Source organism: Carya illinoinensis, chromosome 1, assembly GCF_018687715.1.
Source record: "Carya illinoinensis cultivar Pawnee chromosome 1, C.illinoinensisPawnee_v1, whole genome shotgun sequence".
NCBI lineage: Eukaryota > Viridiplantae > Streptophyta > Magnoliopsida > Fagales > Juglandaceae > Carya > Carya illinoinensis.
In genome coordinates, this window is record NC_056752.1 from 41148476 (window position 1) to 41175284 (window position 26809).

At 38.1% G+C, this 26809-nt stretch overlaps 2 protein-coding genes across 4 annotated transcripts; both read left to right on the forward strand.

Annotated features, from left to right (window-relative positions):
• The first annotated feature begins 658 nt into the window (after nt 1-658).
• Nucleotides 659-4607, forward strand: LOC122274244 (sugar transporter ERD6-like 16). Of its 2 annotated transcripts, XM_043083266.1 has the most exons (18): nt 659-1021; nt 1234-1296; nt 1380-1469; nt 1566-1625; nt 1731-1796; nt 1953-2018; nt 2119-2194; nt 2323-2387; nt 2483-2575; nt 2665-2745; nt 2852-2936; nt 3086-3132; nt 3215-3277; nt 3399-3458; nt 3558-3611; nt 3717-3776; nt 3976-4090; nt 4184-4607. In XM_043083266.1, the coding sequence occupies exons 1-18, from the start codon at nt 821-823 to the stop codon at nt 4297-4299; spliced, it is 1461 nt and encodes a 486-aa protein (XP_042939200.1). In that variant the 5' UTR covers nt 659-820; the 3' UTR covers nt 4300-4607. The 2 variants fall into 2 exon arrangements, with proteins under 2 accessions (XP_042939200.1, XP_042939207.1); XM_043083273.1 differs by lacking the exon at nt 1234-1296 and having other exon boundaries at nt 660-1021.
• Nucleotides 4608-16691: 12084 nt separating this feature from the next.
• Nucleotides 16692-21263, forward strand: LOC122274261 (protein FAR1-RELATED SEQUENCE 5-like). 2 transcript variants are annotated; one of them, XM_043083294.1, is made up of 6 exons: nt 16692-17167; nt 18017-20054; nt 20190-20377; nt 20492-20581; nt 20671-20763; nt 20846-21263. In XM_043083294.1, the coding sequence occupies exons 1-6, from the start codon at nt 17132-17134 to the stop codon at nt 20912-20914; spliced, it is 2514 nt and encodes an 837-aa protein (XP_042939228.1). In that variant the 5' UTR covers nt 16692-17131; the 3' UTR covers nt 20915-21263. The 2 variants fall into 2 exon arrangements, with proteins under 2 accessions (XP_042939228.1, XP_042939218.1); XM_043083284.1 differs by having other exon boundaries at nt 20671-21263.
• Nucleotides 21264-26809: the final 5546 nt, after the last annotated feature.

The following is a 26809-nucleotide window of genomic DNA, read 5'->3' on the forward strand; positions in this document are numbered from 1 at the left end:
ATTATTTATCTTGTTTCTGGATCATAACCTGCTGAAGAAATGGTACTTAAAGTTGAGAAATACTTGCTCAGGTGATATGATGTTTTTCATAAATGAATAAAAAATTTATTTATTATTTATTTTTTCATGATCTTCTTATCACGATAAGATTGCCACATCATAGATATCACCTGAGCAAGTTGGCAAAACGTACGCATACGATATATCTATTTAAGTAATTGGCATCGTCCAGGTTGGCCTCTGGAAACGAACATGGCAATATTACGATTTATCTGCACCAGCAATTAAATTTGACTATTTTCCTATTTCATCATATTATATATATATATATATATATATTTATATAATTTTATATGCACCAGCAGTAAATAATAATTCATAATCATCTGTTGCCGGGGACAGCTTTCATGCAAATTAGGTAGCAATGCAACTATGTATTTGGCTGTTTCGAATCAATGTAATAAGACAAAATCAATAAATATCTGATTAAAGATTCCATAATTGTGGAACTTTTTTTTTTTTAATATAATGTTTGAAATGAAATTTAAAATCTAAAACATTAATTAGATTTTAATTAAAAAAAAAAAATATTCTTTCAAGTTCTCTAGCCAGCCAGTTGCAATAATTTCATATATATTCATCACCTTAAAATCTCTAGCCAACCAGTTGTAATAGAACTGCTGGTAGAACGTACATGTTTACATCTATATATACCCTGGCACAAACCGTAGCTTCTCTCGCACCAATTCCCAGTTCTGTTTTCTGCCTTTGTTTTTCAGAAACTAGAACTGGTGAAGTACTGCTTTAGAGACAGACAGCTATGGCAATTGGGCAGTATAACCATGCTGATAATGGTCAAGTTAATGGCTTTGAAGATTTGGAGAAGCCATTCATCCGGCAAGAAAAAGATGTTGGATATGGAAATAATAATCCTGATAAGAGTGTTGAAAGCGGATCCATTCGGATGGTTTTGCTTAGCACATTTGTTGCTGTCAGTGGCTCTTTCGAATTTGGATCATGTGTAAGTATATTGAATTTCTCTTAGAAGTGAATATGTATAGCCCATCTTGTTAGCAAAAAGAGTAGCTTAGGAAAGGGTTTTTGGTCCGAGGTTTAAGAAAGGTTATGGGTTTAATTAGTATTCTTCTTTTTGGTGTTTTTCTTTTGGTTAGGACCCAAAAACAATGAAAGAAAAAAGATGGGTTTGTTTAGTTTAAGTTATTATTTTGGCAGGTGGGCTATTCAGCACCCACTCAATCTGCTATCAGGGAAGATCTTAAACTCTCTCTAGCCGAGGTTGGACTTTATTTCATGATCTTCCTCTTCAAATTACGGTATAACATTGTATGGATTGCTGCTAATTCTACATAATATGACAGTATTCCATGTTTGGCTCCATATTAACGATTGGTGCAATGCTTGGTGCTGTCACAAGTGGTAGGATTGCTGACTTCATCGGTCGAAAAGGGGTATGTTGACACTATGATTTGGCAGTGCTCAACCTCGGTCATCTCTATTCTTACTAAAACATGTATTTTAACCTTTTGGAGTTTTAATGGAAGCAGGCAATGAGGATGTCAGCTGGTTTCTGCATTGCAGGATGGCTTGCTGTATATTTCTCTAAAGTATGCGCTGTTTGCACATTTCAATTCTTCGAGTAAGAGATTAAATCTTCTCATCTTGCTGAAACTTCTTGGTATTATGGTTTTTTTGGAATGACTTTAATGTAGGGAGCTTTTCCCCTTGACATGGGAAGGTTATTCACAGGATATGGAATTGGAGTTTTCTCCTATGTGGTAATTATTTGACAGCTATCTTTGTTCTGGTTTTTCTGATGTTTTTGGGTGGGATGTCTGAGAGCAATGCTGTTTAATCTAATGATATGTTTTTTTGGCCCCTCTGAATGATAATATTTCAAAATTTTGACCAAAATTAGCAAAGTGGATGTACAGGTGCCAATATTTATTGCTGAAATAGCGCCAAAGAATCTTCGTGGAGGGCTCACAACATTGAATCAGGTGGGACAAGAAGATTATTTTCTTTATGAATCTTGCTCACTGATGCAGATTAATGGGTTGATCTCTTAATTCTTTCTCCTTTGCTGTGCTTTTTCTGCAGCTCATGATTGTCATTGGATCCTCAGTAGCATTCCTAATGGGAACAGTCATGACATGGAGAACACTTGCCTTGACTGGTGAGTTAACTAAATTTTAAATGTTTACCACAAAGATGAACTGAGCTCAATTTCAAAAGAATGGACATGTTAATTTTAAAGAAGTATAAAGTTCCACTCAAGGAGTGAGTGTTGGTTTTGATTTGAAGGACTTGTTCCATGCATTTTCCTGCTTGTGGGTCTGTGCTTTGTACCTGAGTCTCCAAGATGGCTGGTAAGCATTCAAATAAAACTAAAGCACTCTCACCTTTTATTTTCAAATAAGGTACAGGATTGTACAAGAAATGAGACTAAGCTCATTCTTTGCAGGCAAAGGTTGGCCATGAGAAAGAGTTTGAAGTTGCACTACAGAGACTTCGTGGCAAAGATGCTGACATTACTTGTGAAGCTTCCGAAATTCTAGTACTTCCCTGCTGAACTCCCATTTTAAAGCTTCTTACTGTGAGTTCAGAATGTCTGAGAAATTGAGTATTTCCCTTGTTTCTTGGCAGGATAATATCAAAACTCTTCAGACTCTTCAAAAAGTTAAATTGATGGACTTGTTTCAAGGCAAACATATTCGCCCTGTGACTGTAAGCATCTTTCTTATATTTGCAGAAACTTTGTCTCCATGTTAGAATCGGGTATACCCGAAAGTCCTGGTGTGTTGACTTATAGCCATTTGGTGACTATGTTTAGATTGGAATTGCATTGATGATATTTCAACAATTTGGAGGAATAAATGGAATAAGTTTCTATGCAAGTGAAACCTTTGCATCAGCTGGTAATTCGGGGTCTTTACACACTAAGTTCTTAATGCATTTTTTGTTGCTGGTCTGGTCTCTTGAGACTTTTCTTTTATATCCATTTCATTTCACCTATTTTTTCTCATCCTTTTAAACTCATTTTCTGCTTCTATTATCTAAAATGCAGGACTTTCTTCAACCAAAATTGGAATTATAGCTTATGCTTGTGTTCAGGTATTCAATTTCTGTCACTGTCCGCAAAGCCATATCCTCAAAACTTTCATACAAACCCAAATGACCTAAAATTGATTCACAGGTTCCAATAACTGTAGTGGGAGCAATATTAATGGACAAATCAGGGAGAAGGCCACTTATAATGGTATATCATGTTATAGCATTTATTTGAAACATTTGCAAAAGTTCCATTTTTGGAACCAAACTTACGAAGGTTATATAAGAGGGTGAGTATTATTTTCATGGCTAATGCTTTGCATATTTAGATTTCTGCAACAGGGACATTTCTAGGCTGCTTTCTAGCAGGAACTTCCTTCGTTCTCAAGGTAATCACTAAATTATTCATGTGTTTGAAAAAGCTCTTTCATCCACTTGTTTCTGTCACATTATGATCTGAACTTGATTTTGTGATCTTAATGAATCAGAGCCACGGCCTATTGCCTGAGTGGGTAGCAATATTAGCTGTTGGTGGGGTGCTGGTAAAGTAACTGTTCCAACTATAAATTTATGCAGTAAAATGTAACAACCTTTCTCTGCCTATCCAAATTCAAGATGGGTTTTTATTGTTACCTATTTCCATTCAGATATACATAGCATCTTTCTCTATTGGAATGGGAGCAGTCCCTTGGGTGATTATGTCGGAGGTAACTTCCTACATTTTCAAAGTGCAACAAAGATTTCCTAAAAACTAGGTTGGAGAAGTCTCTCACATGCTTAAACAAGACATGGCAATTTGATAGACTGGGTTGGAGGAATTTCTCCCAATTCATTTGGAAGAAAAAATTTCTCTTCACAGTGAACATGTGTAAAGGCCAAAGGGAGCTGAAACGCGTTCTCTTGCAGATTTTCCCAATTCATGTGAAGGGGGCTGCTGGGAGCTTGGTGGTGTTGGTCAATTGGTTGGGTGCTTGGGCAGTTTCCTATACATTCAACTTCCTAATGCGCTGGAGTGCTTCAGGTACAAAAATAAAGGCATTCTTAGTTTGCACTGTTGTTCAACTGATGACTTTTAACACTCCTTTATTTGCTTTTTCTTCTTCTTCTTTTCCAGGCACTTTTTTCATCTACTCTGCATTTTCTGTGATGACTGTTCTATTCGTGGCGAAGTTAGTCCCAGAAACCAAAGGAAAAACACTAGAAGAAATTCAAGCAAGCACCAACTCATAGAAAAGGAGAAAGGCTAAACAAAGAATTGAAATGGACAATTGAAGGAGAAGATATTAAGACAGTTTCCTGTGATTTTGCGTCAAGTGTCATCTCTATTTGGTGCTGAAAAATTCAAGTCTGAACGGTGCAACAAGGAAAATAGATGAAATGGAAATTACTTGTGGGTTGGACAGGAGATCCTTGATTGTACTCATGTCAAAGAGGATTACTACTTTTATGTTTATCCACTTTATGAAGAGAATTTTCTCTCATATCTTCACAATTCCAAGCCTAAAATAAAGACTTCGTCTCAATTTTTGGTTGGTTTATTTGAGAATTAGCAAAGCTTCCCTCCCCACTTCCCGTACTAAATGAAGTTATTTTTTATCATTTAGATGATTTCTTAGACACGATTTCTTATACACATCAAGAAATAGCTATTTCAATCTTTATAGGCAAGAATAATCATCTCTACAAAATCATTAGGCATTACATGGAAAATGGAACTCGTTGTCCTACTGTTTGCTTTATTATTGTTGTGAGAAATAGGCAAAAAATTTTAGTTTTTATACCAAACATGTCACTAATGTAAAAACCTACTACATCCGTTAGCATTAAAAAAAAAGTTTATATTTTCCAATAAATTGTTTGTTTATATATAGATATACCCACTTATAACTCTATATTAAGGTATAGTTTGGATAGTGAGATGAAATGAGATAGTTTTATATGAAAGTTGAATAAAATATTATTAGAATATCATCATTATTTTGAGGTTTGAAAAAATTGAATTATTTATTATATTTTGTGTAAAATTTTAAAAAAATTATAATGATGAGATGAGATAAAATTATTTTTCAATCCAAACTAAGCCTGATTAAAGATTGGCATGGCAACTACCCATTTCATTATTGAACTAACAAAAATGCATATATCTCGCACATCTTCCATGCATATTAATTTGAAGTGAAAACGAATTAATAACTTGTCAAATGGATTAAATTCGATCCCTCTTTCTGAAGATTTATTCCCCTTATATAGAATATCTTTTAGATGATTATGTACTGTCTAATTTGAGCGGGAAGAGCCCCTAAAATTATGCCTGATGTTTAGATCGCAACGCCGTATGTAGCCTCCTTCTATTTAGCAGCGTTAACTAGCCTACCTATATATATATATATATATATAATCTAAACTACTACAACTGTATAGTATTACAAATATTACAAATAAAAGATGGACTATTATACGTTGACAGCCCCCTTCAAATTGATGCCCGTAGATCAACAAGCATCAATTTGCTACTTAGAAAGCAATGTCGATGACGAATGAGAGCCTTGGTGAAAATATCAGCAATTTATAGTTCAGTAGAAACATGTGGAAGAGTGATAACACGAGCTTCAAATGCTTCACAGATAGAGTGACAATCGACTTCAATATGCTTCGTGCGCTCATCATAGACAGGATTGGCCATGATTTGAATAGCACTCGTATTATCGGCATGTAGAGGTGTGGGATCGGTCTCAGAAAAATCTAGCTTAGCAAGCATACCTCGAAGCCAAATAATTTCAGAACAAGCTAAAGACATCGCTCGGTATTCAGATTCCGTAGATGACTTAGAAACTCGGTCTTGCTTCTTACTCTTCCAAGAGACCAATGCATTACCTAAGAACACACACCAACTAGTGATGGAGCGACGTGTATCCGCACAACCAGCCCAATCAGCATCGCTATAAGCAGCAAGACGAGTCGAGTTGCCGGCTAGGAAGAATAAACCACGAGCAGAAGTGCCATTAACATATCATATGATCCTACGAACAGCAGCTAAATGAAGATGACGAGGAGTCTGAAGAAATTGACTGACTTGCTGTACAGTAAAAGAAATGTCTGATCTAGTAATAGTGAGATAAACAAGGCTACCCACCAACTTTCGATATAAACTGGGGTCAGAAAGTAAGTCACCCTTCTCTTTGAGAAGCTTGACATTTAATTCCATAGGAGTATCCACAGAAGTAGCCTCCTGTAGACCAGTTGTAGCCACCAAGTCACTAGCATACTTATGTTGATTGAGTGAAATACCAGAGGGACTACGATGCACCTCAAGACCAAGAAAATATGTGAGAGATCCAAGATCTTTCATATGAAAGGACTTTAAGAGATGACTCTTGAGCTGGCTAAGTAAGACAAAATCGGAACCAGTGATCACAATATCATCAACATAGACTAAAAGAACAACAATACCCATATCTGATTTCCGAAGAAACAATGAAGTATCATACTTGCTCTGCTTGAATGAAAATTGTAATAAAGTTGTGCGGAATTTATCAAACCAAGCATTCGGAGCCTGTTTGAGACCATAAAGAGAGCGACGAAACTTACACACATGTGAAGTCGGAGAGGTGAACAATCCTGGGGGTGGCTTCATATAAATACACTCTTTAAGATCCCCGTGAAGGAAAGCATTCTTAACATCCATCTAATGTAGTGGTCAATAACTGGAAGCAGCAAGAGCTAGAATCATACGAACAATAGTCATTTTAGCCACAAGAGCAAAGGTCTCTTCATAATTGACACCATATTCTTGATTATTCCCGAGTGCAACAAGCCGAGCTTTGTAACGATCTAAACTTCCATCAGATTGGATTTTGACTGAATAAACCCATTTGCAACCCAGAGGAACAATGGTGGGAGGACATGGCTCAATGTCCCAGGTGTGGTTGGCCTCTAAAGCGTCAATTTCTTCTTGCATAGCTTGTCGCCAACAATCATGCTTGACAGCTTGTGAGTAGCATGTGGGAATATCAAAATTGGATAATGTAGTAGAAAGAGTAGAAGCAAACCACCCATACCTATCCGGAGGTACTGATACTCGAGAAGAGCGACGTACCAAGTGCTCTGAAGGTGCTGCAACTGATTGATCCTAGAGCATGGTAGGGTTAGATACTGGTTGAGCTAGCGGAAGAGACTGTGAGTGGGAGCGTCTTGTATGCACAATACCCAGTTTAAAACGGGAGCTGACTGGATGAAGATCTGAGAATTGCTGTTCAAAAGATGGGAGGACCACAATAGAAGAAGAAGGTATAAAAGACACAGGAAAGAAATGTTGATTTTCAAAGAAAATAACATTTCGAGAAATGCACGTACGATGTAAAGTGGGATCATAGCAAACAAATCCCTTTTGACACACATTATATCCCAAGAATGCACATCTAACAGATTGAGCAGATAATTTATGTCGCTCATGAGGAGGTAAATGGACAAAACATATACAACCAAAGATACGAAGATTATCATAACTAGGTTGTTTAGCAAACAAGCGGAAATAGGGAGACTCCATGTGTAAGACTTGGGAAGGTAAACGATTAATCAAGTGAGTAGCAGTTTTCAGAGCCTCGACCCAGAACATGGATGGAACAAATGATTCTAACAAGAGTATACGTACCACATCAAGAAGATGACGATTTTTGCGTTTGGCTACTCCATTTTGTTGGGGAGTAGCAGGACATGAACATTGATAAATAATAACTTTAAAAGCCAAGAATGCCTGAAACTTAGCAGACAAATATTCACCACCAGAATCTGTGCGTAATGTCTTAATAGTCGCAGAGAATTGATTGTCAATATACGCAAAAAACTCAATGAATGTACGAAAAATCTCAGATTTAGAGCCAAGAAAATAAACCCAAGTGAATCTGCTATAATCATCAATGAAAGTCACATAATATTTAAATTTTTCACGTGAACTAATCGGGGAAGGTCCCCAAACATCACTATGGATAAGATCAAAGCAGTGAGAGACTCTACTAGCATGTAACGGAAATGGAATAATTTTGATTTTACCAAGTTTACAAGAATCACATTGAAGAGATAAAGAAGAACGTTCTTCATTATCAAGAAAACCCGAGTGCAATACATGAGATAAAATCTGAGCATTTGGATGACCTAATCGACGATGCCACATCATACTCAGAGCTGGAATATTATGACAAGTAAAGGACTTAATAGACGAAACTGAAGAAAGTAGTGGAATAGGTAAAAATAGTGGAAATAAACGCCCCACTTTAGGTCCCTTCGCGATCGGCTTCCCCATTACCTGGTCCTGCACAACACATCCATCACCAGAAAAATGAACAGCACAATTGTTATCAACTAATTGAGCAACAGAAATAAAATTTGTGGAAAGTTGAGGAGCAAGAAACACATCAGTAAATTGAGAAGAGGCATCTCCGATAGCAGTTATTGGCAAAGCACTACCATTGGCAGATTGACCAGTATAGGGTCGAACATGACATAGAGCAGTAGGAGTATTCGTCATATGATTAGAAGCACCCGAGTCTACATACCAAAGTTTAGTTGTATTTTTACCTTGAAACCCCATTGCAGATAATGCCGAAATTAGCATTTGTTGCACCATTTCTGGTGTGCAGTAATTTGTTGCAGGAGGTGCAAGATCTAAGGAAGCACCTGAGGAAGAACCATGTGCTACAAAAGTTTGAAATGCTTGAGCCTGACGATTCTGGGGGTGTATACGACAGTCTTTGATAATGTGATCCTTCTTCTTGCAATAAGAACAGTATTTCTTAGGACAATTAGCAGCAATATGCCCGTATTCCTTGCAGCAGAAACACTGTAAGGTGCGAGAATGAATATGGGGTCCTCGTCGTTGAGCAGTATAAGCCATAGGAGGGAACCCTGAACTTCCATGAGAGTGTTCCAGAGAAGCTTAAGTACTGAGCCTTTGTTCTTCACGAAGTAACTCACCAAAACAAACATCAAGAGAAGGAACAGGTGAGCGATTCAGCAGAGAAGAGCGAACATATTCATACTCGGGGCGGAGTTTCATAAGAAACTGATCACGACGACGAGTCTCGTGAAGACTTTGAATAGTGGAAAGAGAGGCAATAGGAACATCTGTAGTAACCAAATCAGAATATTTGTTCCAAAGAGTCAGAAACGCTGAATAATAGTCTTGGATGGAATGATTGTCATGTGAAAACAGGGCAATCGTATGCTGTAACTGAAAACGACGAGCACCATTATCTTGATGATATACTTTCTTTAAGTAAGTCCACATGAATTGAGCGGTACGATGAGGCCGTAAGTGGGTGATAATATGTGGCTCAACTGAGCCAAGAAGCCAAGACATAATTCGAGCATCAAGCACATCCCAATCCTTAGATTTATCAGGATTAGAGGCACAATCAGTGCCATCAATATGCCCTTAAAGATCTTTTCCTTTAAGAAAAAGTTCAAACTGAAATGCTCACGTAGAATAATTATTTCCCAAAAATTTGGTACATACAGGTACGGAGTCCATGTTAAAAGCCGAAAATATCATAAAAAAATTAAATCCAAGAAGAAGATTAAATAGAACCCGAGACAAGACTAATAAACTATAATACCCATGATAGAAAATTATATCCCATGGCAAACCCACAAAAAAATTGACCACGGTTAAAAAGGCTGAGAAACTAGAAAGGTGAAATAAAATAATTGTGGTCGACCAGAAAAACAACTGAGAATGAAAAAAATAAAACAACTGAGAATGATAAGCAACCGAGAATGATAGGCAAAGGAAGGCAACCGAGAATGGTCTAAAGACCGAAAAACCTGAGAAGTGAAGAAAAGAATTGATCGAAGATCTGAAACCTGGAGTGATCAATCTTGACCGATGGAGATTACAAGACAAGGATTGAGGAGCGAAAAGAATTGACCAAAGATCTGAAACCGTGTTACTGCAGAGCACCGGGTTGATCGATCTTGACCGGATGGGTTTCCTAATACAGGTATCACGAATTTTTTTTTTTTTAATTTGTTGGGGGAAATTCCCGAGCTGCAGAGCACGGGCTTGATTTGCTAGGGAAATTCCCGAGCTTCAGATCACGGTCCAAGATCCTAGAAGTTCTGCAGAGAACTGTCGACAGCCTCAAAGGACCATAACACTAGAGATAGACCGAAACAAAATAGATCGAAAAATTCTAAAAAGCTCTGATATCATGTCAAATGGATTAAATTCGATCCCTCTTTCTGAGGATTTATTCCCCTTATATAGAATATCTTTTACATGACTATGTACTATTTAATTTGAGCGGGAAGAGCCCTTAAAATTACGCTTGATGTTTAGACCGCAACGTCGTATGTAGCCTCTCTCTATTTAACAGCGTTAACTAGCCTACCTATATATATATAATCTAAACTACTACAACTGTAAAGTATTACAAATATTACAAATAAAAGATAGACTGTTGTACGTTGACATAACCATGTATGATGTTAATGGACAAACATAAACAAAGAAACATGTGCATAAGGTTCAATTGAACCCAACATCTTAAAAAACTCTCAAGAAATCAAAGAACCATCCATAAATGTTCCATTTTGCGCTTCTCTTTCTCTAAGTTTCAAACCATATAAGTTCTTACTACATCATACTTAATTAATTTAAAGCAACTGTTGAATGCCAAATTCTTGATGAAGCATTCAACGAACATTAAATGTTATTTAAGTGTGGATTTTTTCATACTCGATCATACTGTTTATTTGAAGCATTGTAAATAATTTTGCATATCACAAATTAAAATAAATAATTACTTAAAATATAAACAAGTGTAATAGAAAATGTAAATGTTATGGCAATTACATTTATTATTATGCTTTATTAATCTGACCTATCTTGTTTCTATGTGTTACGTTTGGATGGATGTAAAGAAGCTTCTGGATTAGTGAAGCCTCATGACCAGCACGTGACTGTAAGCTACTTCAAACCGAGGCCAAGTTTGAGCCGTAGGATCTGTCCACGTGGAGCCATCTGTCATGCCATATATATGCATCGTTTCAGCTGTATTCTTTAACCTAATTTCATTTGTGTATTCGGCTGATTGAGAGAGGGGGGTCCGAGAGAGAGTGAAGAGAAGGGGGAAACTAGGGTTCATGTTTGGGAAGAAAATCTTTGATTTTCTTGAGTGTAAATGAGTGCTCTGTAATCTGAGAACGTTTCTGAGGCTTCTCTGTGATGGATATTGATATCAATAAAGCTCTGAGACCCATTCCTGCCGTGGACGTAGACCATTAGGGTCGAACCACGTAAATCGGTTGTGTTCTTTCTTTCTTGCTCTATTTTGCTTATTTCTTTATCTTCTTGATTATTAATCTTGTTGTATACGATTCCTGATTATTATTTGGATCTGTTTGCATATTAGGGTTTAGTCATAAATCTGTTTGGCTCGTTGGTTCTGTCTTGAATAAATCAGTATATGTTTTCAATATCATTACCTGTAGTACAGTTTGTATATGTATATGCTTAAAGGTTACTCTGAACATATCTGTATAGAGTTTTGCATTCGTGTTGAGACTTTGGTATAAACAGAGTGTTGTACTAAAGGAAAGACTCAGGCATATAACATTACAAGTGGTATCTAGAGCCTAGGTTGATGGGGACCATGAGGTTTGATATTGAAAAATTTACTGGGGAGAATGATTTCGGGCTATGGAGGATTAAGATGAGGGCATTGCTAGTCCAACATGGACTGCAAGATGCCCTCCTAGGTGAGAAAAAGAAAGGATCTTCCTCGAAAGAGGAAGACAAGGAATCTGTCCATAAGGACATTCTCCAAAAGGCACACAGTGCCTTAATCCTATCCCTTGGGGATAAGGTCCTGAGGGAAGTGGCCAGTGAGGAAACTGCTGCTGGTATATGGCTCAAATTAGAAAACTTGTATATGACTAAATCCCTAGCAAATAGACTTCATAAGAAAACCAAACTTTATACTTTTAAGATGACCCCTGGAACTTCAATAGGGCAGCACCTTGATGAGTTTAATAAAATCATCCTAGATCTAGTAAATATAGATATCAAGGTGGAGGATGAGGATCAAGCTATTCTTTTACTTAGTTCTTTGGACTCATCTTATCAAAGCATAAAGGAAACCATGATGTTTGGAAGAGACTCTCTTACACTAGATGAAGTACAATCTGTACTTCATACTAGGGAACTGCAATACATAGGGGAATCAAAACAAAATCATGGGGAAGGTTTGACTGTCAGGGGTAGAACAGAAAAAAGAGAAAAGAGGGGCAAGAATGAGGGCAAGAAGTTTAGGTCTAAGTCAAAAGGAAAACACTTTAAGTGTTTTCACTGTCATAAAGAAGGACATTTCAAGAAGAACTGTCCTGAAAGAAAGAATAATACAGAAAATAAGAATAAAGAGGCAGGAGATGCCTCTGTAGTATTAGAAGGATATGAAAGTGCTGAGGTACTCACTGTAAGTGAGGTTGACTCAAAAACAGAGTGGATAATGGACTCTGGCTGTTCCTTTCATATGTGTCCAATCAAAGAATGGTTTGAGACATTCTCTGAGTTAGATGGGGGGCAAGTAATTCTAGGAAACAATAAGTCCTGCAAAATCATGGGTATAGGGTCAGTGAGACTAAAAATACATGATGGTACTGAAAGGGTTTTAAGGGAGGTTAGATTTATACCTGAGTTGAAGAGAAATTTAATTTCTCTTGGCATGCTTGATTTATCAGGCCATACCTTCAAATCTGAGGCAGGGGTTCTTAGGGTTACAAGAGGGTCCTTGGTTATTATGAAAGGAGTGATTAAGAATGGTTTATACACACTACTTGGTAAAACTATAGTTGGGGAAGCATCTTCTGTACAGAATACTGTACAGAACCAATCTGTGTTGTGGCATAGGAGGCTTGGGCATGTGAGTCAGAGGGGACTTATAGAGTTGCAAAAACAAGGTTTGTTAACTGACCATAATCTAAGCAACCTACCCTTCTGTGAGGACTGCATTTATGGGAAGGCTAAAAGGGTTAGCTTTAAGCCAGCAATCCATAATACCAAACAAACCTTAGACTATGTCCACTCTGATCTATGGGGACCTGCAAGAGTAAATTCACACAATGGAGGAAGCTATTTCCTATCATTTGTGGATGATTACTCAAGAAAGGTTTGGGTTTATATACTGAAAAATAAAAGTGACACTTTTGAGAAGTTTAAAGAGTGGAAAAACCTAGTTGAAAATCAAGTAGGTAGAAAACTCAAAGTTTTAAGGACTGATAATGGTTTAGAGTTCCTGTCAAATGATTTTAACATGTATTGTAAAAAGGAAGGAATTATTAGACATAAAACAGTGAGAGAAACCCCTCAACAGAATGAACTTGCTGAAAGAATGAATAGGACTATCCTAGAAAGAGTGAGGTGTATGTTGTCAAATTCAGGGCTGCCCAAAACCTTCTGGGCAGAAGCAACAAACACAGCAGTTCATCTTATAAATAGGTGTCCTTCTTCAGCAATAGGGTTTAAAACACCTCAGGAACTATGGTCTGGAAAACCTCCCACTTATGACCACCTTAGAGTTTTTGGGTGTGTAGCTTATGCACATTCAAAAACTGACAAATTGGAACCTAGGGCACTTAAGTGTATTTTCATAGGGTATCCTGAAGGGGTTAAGGGATACAAACTATGGGTAGAAGGACCTGGTAGGTTTAGATGTATAGTGAGCCGAGATGTGACCTTTAATGAGTCACAGATGGCTCGGGTACAAGAGTCACAGTCAGTGAATAATAATGACAAGTTCCTAGAGGGATCTCAGATTGAGGTGGAGCAGGTTAATACCCAACCTGAATCTGTAACTGGTAATGACAGTGACTCTGAGGGTCAAACTTCAGAGGATACAAGTCAAGGTGGAGCTAGATCTTGGAATCTGGCTAGAGATAGACAGAGGAGGGTGATTAAACCACCTTCTAGATATGGTCAAGCTGAACTTACCATATTTGCCTTAACAGTGGCTGATGAAGTAGTGTATCAGGAACCTAGAACTTACAAAGAAGCTGTGACCAGCAAAGACTCCTCTAAATGGGTATTAGCCATGCATGAGGAAATGGAATCCCTGAATAAGAACAAAACTTGGGTTCTAGTACCAAAACCCAAAGGAGTAAAATTAGTGGGATCCAAGTGGATCTTTAAGAAAAAGGAAGGCATACCAGGGATAGAAGGGACCAGGTTTAAAGCTAGGCTTGTAGCCAAAGGCTTTACACAGAGAGAAGGGATTGATTTCAATGAAATCTTCTCTCCTGTGGTTAAACATAGCTCAATTAGGCTACTTCTTGCTTATACAGCCTTTGAAAACTTGCATCTAGAACAGTTAGATGTTAAAACTGCTTTTCTGCATGGAGAACTTGAAGAAGAAATTTATATGCAACCTCCTGAAGGTTTTACTAATGAAATTAAAAACAATCAAGTGTGTCTTCTTAAAAAATCTTTATATGGTCTTAAACAGTCACCTAGACAGTGGTATAAAAGATTTGATACACACATGATTAACAATAATTTTAAAAGAAGTTGTTATGATAGCTGTGTCTATTACAAGGAGGAAAAAGGAATATTTGTTTACCTCCTATTGTATGTTGATGACATGCTGGTGGCTTGTAAAGACACTGTTATAATTGATCAAGTTAAATGCATGCTGAAATCAGAGTTTGAAATGAAAGAATTGGGCCCTGCTAAGAAAATTTTAGGTATGGAAATTGAGAGGGACAGGAGTGCTAGACTGTTATACCTGTTTCAGAAAAATTACATCTCTAAAATTCTTAAAAGATTTGGTATGGAACTTGTTAAATCTGTTAACACACCCTTAGGTCAACACTTTAAATTATCTACAGATCAGGCCCCTAAAACAGATTCTGATATTGATTTTATGCAACAAGTTCCCTATGCTAGCATGGTGGGAAGCATAATGTATGCAATGGTCTGCTCTAGACCTGATCTGACTTATGCTGTGAGTGTGGTTAGTAGGTTTATGGGGAACCCTGGTAAACCCCATTGGCAAGCCATTAAATGGGTACTAAGGTATCTAGTGGGCACTTCTAACTTAGGACTCAGTTATGGAAAGGGTGTTGAGAAAGGATGTGAGTTAATTGGTTTTGTAGACTCTGATTTTGCAGGAAACATAGACTCTAGAAAATCCTTAACTGGATATGTGTTTACTGCTTTTGGAGGGGCTGTTAGTTGGAAGTCACACTTACAATCTGTTGTGGCTTTGTCCACAACAGAGGCTGAATATATAGCATTGACTGAAGCAATAAAGGAGGCCATTTGGTTAAAGGGCATTGCAAATGAGTTAAGTTTTTTTAATGGTAATATTTCTGTGCACTGTGATAATCAGAGTGCACTTCACTTAGCTAAAAATCAAGTTTTCCATGAAAGGTCTAAGCATATTGATATAAGGCTTCATTTTGTTAGGGATGTTATAGAGTCTAAGGTTGTGGGTGTGGAGAAGGTCTCAACTGAGGATAACCCCTCAGATATGATGACCAAGTCACTCCCAAAGTCTAAGTTCAGACACTGTCTGAACTTAATTGGCATGGAGTCTAGAGTCTGTCCCCATTAGGGGGAAAGGTGCAGGAATGAGCCAATGATGAGGATTGATATTTTTTTTGGCAAATAAATGTTTTGCCAAGGTGGAGATTTGTAAATGTTATGGCAATTACATTTATTATTATGCTTTATTAATCTGACCTCTCTTGTTTCTATGTGTTACGTTTGGATGGATGTAAAGAAGCTTCTGGATTAGTGAAGCCTCATGACCAGCACGTGACTGTAAGCTACTTCAAATCGAGGCCAAGTTTGAGCCGTAGGATCTGTCCACGTGGAGCCATCTGTCATGCCATATATATGCATCGTTTCAGCTGTATTCTTTAACCTAATTTCATTTGTGTATTCGGCTGATTGAGAGAGGGGGGGTCCGAGAGAGAGTGAAGAGAAGGGGGAAACTAGGGTTCATGTTTGGGAAGAAAATCAAATCTTTGATTTTCTTGAGTGTAAATGAGTGCTCTGTAATCTGAGAACGTTTCTGAGGCTTCTCTGTGATGGATATTGATATCAATAAAGCTCTGAGGCCCATTCCTGCCGTGGACGTAGACCATTAGGGTCGAACCACGTAAATCGGTTGTGTTCTTTCTTTCTTGCTCTATTTTGCTTATTTCTTTATCTTCTTGATTATTAATCTTGTTGTATACGATTCCTGATTATTATTTGGATCTGTTTGCATATTAGGGTTTAGTCATAAATCTGTTTGGCTCGTTGGTTCTGTCTTGAATAAATCAGTATATGTTTTCAATATCATTACCTGTAGTACAGTTTGTATATGTATATGCTTAAAGGTTACTCTGAACATATCTATATAGAGTTTTGCATTCGTGTTGAGACTTTGGTATAAACAGAGTGTTGTACTAAAGGAAAGACTCAGGCATATAACATTACAGAAAATAATAAAATAAAATATTAGAATAATGTTAGTAAAAATAATAACAGTAGTTCTATACGCAGTCGCCCGATGTAATCGGGATGCAGTCGGCTGACGTGGCGTTGCGCCACGTCAGCCTCCATTTATTAAAAAAAAAAAAAAAAAAAAAAAAAAAAAAAAAAAAAAAAATACGAATGAAAACCAAAACCGGTGCAGATTGAAAGCATTTCCGAAAGGATAGATTTCCCGCTTCTTCCATTCGCGAGCCCCCCAGAACTGAAAGGAGGAAGAAATCCGATCGGCGTGGGTGCAGAGAGCTGTTGCCGTTGGGTGGGTTGATTTCGGGGTGGTCCGGTCTGCGTTGGAGTGGGTCAAAGGCCTGATCTTGTTTGGGTCAGGTTGGTTTCAGTTGAGATTGGGTCAGATCCGTGGGCCATCTGCTCGGGTCCGGTCCGTGGGCCATCGCTCGGGTCAGCTTCGTGGGTCATCAGCTCGGGTCAGTTGAGTGGGCCATCTGCTCGGGTCAGATTCGAGGGCCAGCAGTTCAGCCCAGCATCTCGGGTCAAGGACGTGGGTGGTCAGTTTCGTGGGTCGGCACCACCATGGCCGCACCACCACGGCCGCACCACCACGGCCAGGTTCTGGTTCTGAGATGGATCCATATCTGCATGCTTCAAAAAAAAAAAAATACAGATTTTCATAATTTGTTTGATATATATGTGGCTCTGTTTTGTGGGATTTGAATGAACATGGTAAATATATATTGTTGAACGTGAATCCATAGAGGACTTTGAAAATGTTGTATGCTAATGTGGTTTGGTTTTGGTCGGGTTTGTGTCGTGTAGGAGGCCAATGATATTGGTTTGATGTTTTTTACGTTGGTTGATGACTACAAAATGTAAAGGTGTGATTCAAGTACAAAACCGTGGCTTTAATATTCGGTTATTGATGGCTTTAATATTTGGTTAATGATTTGAATATATATAAATATTTTTAAAGAAATCTTTGCACCATTATTTATTGGCACTTTTCTGTTGGATATGATTTGGTTTAATGAACTTGTTATGCAACTAGTTGGTTAAAGGAGTTTATGTTACAGATTTTACTTGTTGAACGCCATAAGAGAAGAAATTTTTGAATGGAACAATGCAGATATTTAATCAACCAAGATATAGGTTATTTCATAGGAAAGTTACTAATTCCTCATTGTTTACTTCCACTACCTAAATTATAAACTATTAGCATCAATGTATAGATTTGATTACGTCAAAAGTGGGCTGAATACATCAATCTCTGGTAATGAGTTTAATGAGTTTCTATTGTGGTGAAGCTTACATACAAAATTTTTATTTATTTGATAGTGCCATAAAATGATACCAGATTTATTATTTTGTTATGGTCAATTTTGGTTTTTTTTTTTTTTATTTAGTATGCCATTACCAAGTGTTTTCTCGTAATGTGGAGATAAAAGTGAACAACTTTTACAGGGCATGGGAGAAGGGGAAGAACATGCATTTGATAGACAAGAAGAGAGGGAAACTTCATATGGCAGTCCAGGTGAACGTGAAATCGACGATTGCACTCCAGGTACATCACATGTAGTGCCATCGTCGAAAGGTGATGATATGATTGAGGAGCCAAAGTCGGGCATGGAGTTCAATTCATTTGAAGATTTGTTTAGCTATTATAAGCAGTATGCTAAGAAATGCGGGTTTGGGGTGATGACACAAAGGAGTGAGAGGTCAGAAGATCAAAGTGTCAGATATGTTACTATTGGTTGTGCACGGGGAGGGAAGGCACGGATTAAGACATCCAATGTTGCCAACCCACGTCCGACGGGAAAGACAGACTGCAAGGCAAGGATAAATGCGTTGAGAGTCGATGGAAAGATGCAGTTGACAACAGTCAATAATTCACATAATCATGTTATCAGCCCACAGAAATCTCGCTTCTATCGATGTAACAGAGAAGTGAGTGAGACAGTTAAAAGAGTCCTTGACACCAACGATTTAGCTGGTATCCGACTGAACAAGAGTTACGGATCTCTTGTAGTTGGCGCAGGTGGCTTTGAGAACCTGCCATTTCTGGAAAAGGATTGTCGCAATTACATCGAGAAAGCCCGTCATCTACGACTTGGTGCAGGTGGTGCTGGAGCACTTCGTGATTATTTCTTAAGGATGCAATACAAGAATCATGGATTTTTTGCATTGATGGATTTAGACGATGACGGGAGATTAAAAAATGTTTTTTGGGCAGATCCACGTAGTCGGGCAGCCTATAAGTATTTTGGTGATGTCGTGACATTCGACACCACATACCTGACTAATAGGTATGGGATGCCCTTTGCACCATTTGTTGGTGTAAACCACCACGGGCAGTCGATTCTTTTAGGAGCTGGGTTGATTTCCAGTGAGGACACGGAGACGTTTATATGGCTTTTCCAAACCTGGTTGCAATGTATGGACGGAGTAGCTCCGAAGGCGATTATTACTGATCAAGACAGAGCAATGAAAAATGCAATTGCTATTGTCTTCCCAGAAACTCGACATAGATTTTGCCTATGGCATATACTGAAGAAGGCCCCTGAGAAGCTTGGGGCATATGCTGCATATAAAAGTGGGTTGAAAACCGAGTTGATGAAATGTGTATACGACACACAAACTATTGAGGAGTTTGAAAAATGTTGGTCCGTGTTTATTAATACATACCACTTACATGAGAATGTGTGGTTGAAAAGTTTATATTTGGAGCGTGCGCATTGGGTACCCATTTTTCTAAGAGACCATTTTTGGGCGGGAATGAGTACCACTCAGCGCAGCGAGAGTATGAATGCTTTCTTTGATGGTTATGTCCATTCAAAGACAAACCTGAAAGAGTTTGTCGACCAGTTTGACAATGCGCTAAAAAGGAAAATTGAGAATGAAAATCAAGCAGAGTTTCTTTCCTTTAGTGGCACCATTCCCTGCGTATCTAGATCGCCAATTGAAAAGAAATTTCAGGTGTTGTACACGAACGCAAAATTCAAGGAAGTTCAACAGCAAGTTATCGGTGTGCTTGATTTGGATCCATCTTTACAGACAATGGATGGTGTAATGAAGAGTTATTTGGTAGAAGATGAAGTTCGTATTCATGAGTTCACAAAACAGGTTACATATTTTGTGGATTTTAATGTCGATGACTGCAATGCAAACTGTTCATGTGGTTTATTTCAGATGAGGGGAATACTGTGTAGGCATATTTTGGCTGTATTCAAGACAAATGGTGTAAAATCATTGCCAGATCGGTACATTTTAGACCGATGGCGGAAGGACATCAAGAGAAGATACACGTTAATCCGATCTAGCTACGATGCGCAGGATGAGAGGCCAAATGGTAATAGACAATCAATTCTTCTGAATATGTGTTATGAGATGATAGATTACGCGGTGGAATCTGATAACTTCTTTGAAGATGCCAAGAAGAGGATACATGAGATGACTGGATTATATCGTCAGAACCATCGACCCAATTCTAGCGGCCAAACAGGTTTAATACTTTGTATTTTGTATTATTTTATTATTTTGTATTTTGTATTTACAAAAATGGGTTTACAATTGCTATTTATGATGGATTGACACCAAGTGTCGCTTACTTTTTTTATTATATTTTTGCAATGCAAAGTTTCGGAACCTGGGGTTACAATACTAGATGGGGCTGTAGTTGGTAGCTCACAACAAGTGAAGAGTCCACTTGTTGTTAGAGGAAAAGGAAGACCTCCATCTCTTAGAAGAGCATCCAGGATGGAGACAGAAATGCGGAAGATTAAAGCCAAACAGAAGAAAGCACAAGTGGGTGGAAAACGAAAACAGGTGCATGTTTTAGCAAGCTTTAATAAAAACTGGTCTATAGGGATTTGGTGTCATTATGATAAAGGTTCACTTATTTCTAATGACGTTAAAATTAACTATTTACTCCACTTTTAGCGAGATGACAATCATACAGTAGCTATGGGCACATATAGGAATTTATTTGGGCCATCAGAAGCAGATATAACCAATGATGGACAATTTACGGTATATTTTTAGATATAAGCTCTTTTGGCATATTTTTTGAAGGAGGTCAATAGGTGTCATTGTGATAAAATTCACTTATTGTTTAACAGGTCATGGACAGTAGTGGGACCACGCAAAGTGTTCAGCCTATGTTTTTTGGTAGTCAAGAAAGTGTTCATCCTATGGTTGGTAGTCAAGAAAGTGTAAGATTTCTCACTTATCTAGGCCATTTTTGTAATATTATTTATTATTTGATAAAGATTTGTTTATTTGGATTAATCATAGATTTTTTATGATTGGATGACACACAACCAAAGCTCCCTGGGTGGAGATGGGTCAGGAGCATTGATGTAATGATTTTGTATAATTCACAAAAGCATTGTATTTACAAGGAGGAGAGCTGGTGCATGTTTTGTACACCACAAGATGTGGTGTATTTTTCCCCTTTATGAACTTATTTGGGCAAGTTGGCTGTAATTTGTATATTTTGTATTTTGTATATGTAAATGACATCTGAGAATTTGTTCGTCAGAAAGGAGGAGGCAAGCTGAAAAATGTGTGATGTCAGATTCGGATGTATATACATAGATCACATTTTGAATTTGTGTTTTCTAGTCGGACATGATTTGATGCCAAAAGACTATAAGGGGTTATTTTTTTGTTGATGTGATCAAACGGTATAAAACGGATTCTTCACGTCTTTTGACTTGGTGCAACGTATTGTAGTTAGTGTATCCAACAGGTGCAAGAAATAACAACCAAATCTTTGTTAGGTGATGCCCAGTTCCAGTTGTGGTCAAAAGCCGATTGGGCAGGATTTGTCTTATACTCGTTGGTCTATTAGGAGTTGTCTTATATGGATTGGTCTATTTTCAGTGTAATAAGCTCTTGAGGTGTAATGAGAAGCCAAAGGCATATTTTTCGTAGTTTCTTGTAATCTTGTGTTGCTATTTGATATTGAATACTAAGTATTCAATTGAGGTCAAAAGTTGGTATCCAATAATTCACTGCCTCATGGGTAATGGATTTTGCAATATGCTGATTCGAAAGAAACCCAAATAGGCATGCTAAGAATACTGGGACCACATAAAGAAATGGTCTATATACAATCAATTGAGGTTAAAGTCATTACAAAATTCACCTAAAATTTCAAATACATACACAAGTCCCAGGAAATTGGAAAAGAAATTGGCTAATACATACAAAAGTCCCAGGAAATTGGCTACAAATTTTAAATACATACAAAAGTCCCAGGATGAAGAAATTACATATGACACATCTAATACATTAACTAATCAAAGTGTCAAATACATCAAAAGGGGTTGAGTTACATGAGCTGAAGCATTGGCCGAGAGACATTACAACCACTGAAGATGGCAAAAAATACAGCACAAACTATTACAAAAAAAAGCCATGAGCCTTTTAATACTTTCAACGCTCCCTTGTACTTCTTCTCCAATGCGGTAAATTTGGCTTCCTCCATACGCAGCGTGTCATGAAGTACCCTTTCGTGTCTCCGTTCAGCTAACTCCAACGTCATCTTACAGCAAGTGTTTTGCTCACTTTGAAGATCAATCCACTCAAAAAAGCCACATTGTTTATTCATCTTATAGTTTGGACAATTGAAAAATCTTCTACCAAAAGATTTTGCTTTTCCCGAAATCCGTAGTTTCGCTTGGGAGCCACAATAGCAAAGTGGTCTCTCCAAGCTTGACCCGGAATGAGAAGCAGAACTCATTTTCTATCATAATATTGAAGTAAAAATAGCCCCCAGTCAAGAGTATATATTAAACAGTGTATATATGCATGGGAGAAGAAATATACACATGAGGATATGGCATAATATTTTGCAAAGAGATAAATTGTCTAACAGAAATATGTATATAAGATGTTGCAATTGGGTGATAATTTTAGACAAACAGGAGGATATGGCATATTATCCTGCAATGAAGATATATAGTAACTGATATTTCCATAAGTCTAAACAGAAAATAATATATTCAATTGAGCATCTGTTACACCAACATGTCAGAAAATACACAATATATAGTAGCACCATTCTCAATTTAATGTGCTCATAAACCCATCCACTTCAGTTCACAAAAAAACACCACATTCTAATTACCCACCAACTTAACCAAAGTGTCACAATAGACCAACATATTATAAGCACTTCAACGCCTCTACAGGGCAATTCAATCCCACAAAGCAATGTATATAAGATGTTGCAATTGGGTGATAATTTTAGACAAACGGGAGGATATGCAATGTCGATATATAGTAACTGATATTTCCATAAGTCTAAACACAAAATAATATATAACATTGAGCATCTGTTACACCAACATATATGGCACCCAATTTAATGTGCTCATAAACCCATACACTTCAGCCAGTTCGACAATGCACCACATACCAATTTGGGCCAACTTAACCAAAGTTTCACAATATACCAAATAATCATAGCACATAAACTCAAATTCACAAACTAAAAACAGAAATCAGATTTAATGCATCTACTGGGCAATTCAATAACACAAGATGAACAAAAATATATATAAAAATTATAGATCTAGTAACTGAACAAGACTCATTATACGCAGAAAAATTAAAGAAGCATACAGTATTATGATGAACTAGTGGACAGAGAAATCTTACCTTAATGCGAACAGACCGAACAGAAATGAATTTAGGGTTTCCACTTCTGAGGGGTGAATCGAGAGAGAAGCAGAGAGGGAGGGAAACGTGAATCCATACCAACAGATTCCAGTTCGACAACCAACAAAAATAAATGACAACCAAACAAAAACGAAAAATTGTAAGCAGAGGGATTTAGGGTTCGGAGTTCTCGGGATGAATCGAGAGGGAGTTTTGAGGGAGGAATCGAGAGAGAACCAGACCAATCGCAGAGAGTGAGAGAGGGAATCGAAAGTGCTTCGAGAGAGGAGAAGCAGTCTAGGATTCGAGAGATCTAGGGTTCCAATCGCAGAGGAGAACCAACCAGAAAAGCCATCTCCAGATCTAGGGTTCCAATCGCAGAGGAGAACCAGCCTGAGTGGGCCATCTCTAGATCTAGGGTTCCAATCGCAGAGGAGAACCAACCAGAAAAGCCATCTCTAGATCTAGGGTTCCAATCGCAGAGGAGAACCAACTAGAAACTGGTTCGAGAGGATCTAGGGTTCCAATCGCAGAGGAGAACCAACCAGAAAAGCCATCTCTAGATCTAGGGTTCCAATCGCAGAGAGGGAGAGAGGGTCTCGACCAGAAACTGGTTCGAGAGGATCTAGGGTTCCAATCGCAGAGGAGAACCAACCAGAAAAGCCATCTCTAGATCTAGGGTTCCAATCGCAGAGGAGAACCAACTAGAAACTGGTTCGAGAGGATCTAGGGTTCCAATCGCAGAGGAGAACCAACCAGAAAAGCCATCTCTAGATCTAGGGTTCCAATCGCAGAGAGGGAGAGAGGGTCTCGACCAGAAACTGGTTCGAGAGGATCTAGGGTTCCAATCGTAGAGAGGGAGAGAGGGTCTCGGGATGATCTAGGGTTCGAGACGATTTGGGGTTCCAATCGCAGAGAGGGAGGGTCGAAGAGAGGGAGAGAGGGTCGCGTGATGATCTAGGGTTCGATGCGATTTTGGGGTTCCAATCGCAGAGAGGGAGAGAGGGTTTCGAAAGTGGTTCGAGCTCGGGTCAGTAGAGAGTGAGAGAGACTTAGGGTTCCAAAACGGTGAGTTCTGTTTACAATCAAAACGGTGAGTTTTGATTTCACATCCACGTCAGCAGCCGACTGCACGCCGTTTACACCAGGCGACTGCACTCAGCATTTTTCAAATAATAATGTTAGTAAATATTTTGTCGGCTGTTGGGAGTTTGTACAGTCCGTATGGACGCTTTCCACTTCGTTATCTCTCTTGGGGACACGCAGACACTGACACGCACAGACATAGATATAACTCATCTCGCTCTCTTCCTAACCTGGATTTGAAGGGTCGAAGCAACAAGAGGGAGTGAAGAAGAATGGCATCATCAACGGCTAAGGTTTCGTTCCGTGTGATCATGGTCGTCCTCTTGCTCCTCCTCCTCTTTTACGTGGGTCGCCCTCTCTACTGGAAAATCTCCGCCACGATCCACGACATCCGCCACAACAAACAGACCGTCAAACAAGGTACCCTTTTTCTTTTAGACTCTGCATTTTGGCTTTTCGAAAAAAATCTTTCACGAGTTTTCTTGTTTAAAACGCCTCGTTTTGATGGTGCTTCGTCTCAGGTCTTTCCCAGATCGTCCTAGAGGCCCAGAAATCTGTCGGCTGGTACCACGACGAGTCCGACTCGGGTGTCCAAGAAGAACGTGCAGGGAGCAAAGCGACGACTCGTCGTATTCTTCTGCGTAAGCTTTTGTGAAAATTCCGATGGTTGACTTTGAGGTTTGTTATGCAGTGTTGTAATGATAGATCTTGTTTGGTGGTACTAATGGGAGGGTCTTGATGAGTGTAATGCTTGAGATAGTGTTGTATTAATGGAATTGTGAATCTCGTTGATTTAGGCGTAGTTTCTGAATTTTCAGGTATAATGCTTGATATGGAGGTGTATTAATGGTTGACTTGTGATGCTATTATAAAAATTTTATGGAATAGAAGGATTGGTTAATAGCATGATATGACTAAGAATATAATCTTAAAGTTTGATGAATTTTCGAAATGGCGTGGTTGATCTCGAATTTGGCCAAAATTTCCACACCTGAATATGTCTATGTGTTATATTAGTCGTTTTGCTTGCATTTCCACCGAATTAAGTTTTGCTTTCATGACCACAAAATAGGGGGTGTTCGGAAGTTAATTGAGCTGTAACATAAAACTAGAATCTAACCCACAAAAAAAAAAGAGGGCCATGTCCTCGAAGAAGTATGGAATCCATCAACTGCCCTTGTTTGTGTTGTTTCCTTATCCCAAAATGAACAACCAAGTTGTTTTCATGCGATTGGTTTGAATCTTATTTTGAAAGAAAAGTTTGAAACATGGAAGATCGAGGGAATACTAGTTTGGATTTGTTATTCTCTGTTTTTGGTAGCAGTATCAGAAACCAACCCAGAAGTGAATGCTGCATGCAAGAAGGGTTTGGTCATGTTAGACAAGTGACCTGCTCTAAAATGCCATGCTTCTGTGAAAAGTTTGCCAAGAATGTAAATAGCAATACATCTTTATGTTTAAATGCAGCAATGATTACAAGACAATTATACTACACATTTAGGAACTGTTAAAAGTATTTTAATCATGGAGCTGCTTGGCTACACAAGACAATTAGGTGCATGTATTAATCATGCTTGGCTTGTTTATCATTAGGTGCATGGAACTGTTAGGTATTAATCATGTTCGATTTGTTTATGGGTCTCCTACTTCTACATGTAGATAGTTTTTAGGTCATTCATGAAGGCACTACCTTCTGAGCCTGCATAATATTCGCCTGGATTAGTCGTGACTCAGTTCCTTCGTACTCTGTTCATGTTTTGCAGTAATTCATTTCTTCAAATTTAGATTTAACGGCGGTTGCCGATTTTGATCCTAATCAATCAAAGATGTTACCTTTGTTTTAGTAGTATGAATCCATCAATACAGAGAGCAAGCAAGGTTTCATTTCTGCCTAACAACCATGATCTGATTAGTCATTGCTGACATTGAGTTAGAATGTGAGTGAGGAGAACTTCTGACCAACCTTCTGCATGCCATTCTGTATTTGTTAGGTTCCACCCAAAATAGGCAACCTTGCTAGCATTCGAACTTAACCAAAAACGTTAATTTGGATGACAAGTTATATTCTGTTGTCCACTCCTACTTGTTTGACATTGGATTTTCTTTCCTGCAAGTAACAATTGCGTAATCATATAAGAAAAATGGTGGGAAATAAACCACGGAGCAATCACTGATCAATGAAACATTAGTTCGAGGGAATTGCCTTAACAAAAGTAGAAAAATGGTAACTTTTGGGCTGGGCCTAGTCATCTGCCAAGTTTACTTTACGAGGAATATGATTTGGGCTTGAAAGTCTTTGTTTATAGGCCTAGGTTTGTCAAATTTCTGAGAGTAAATGTGGGTCAATATCTAATAGATATCTTTGCCAGACCTGTGGTCCTCGTTATATGCATTAGGATTCAATTAAGCTTTAGACTCTCAATGGCTAAAAATATCTTGCCGACAGGTTTATGGAAGTCATTTTCATACCAAAACTTAGCAAATCAATTGGCATTTTCATTGCCT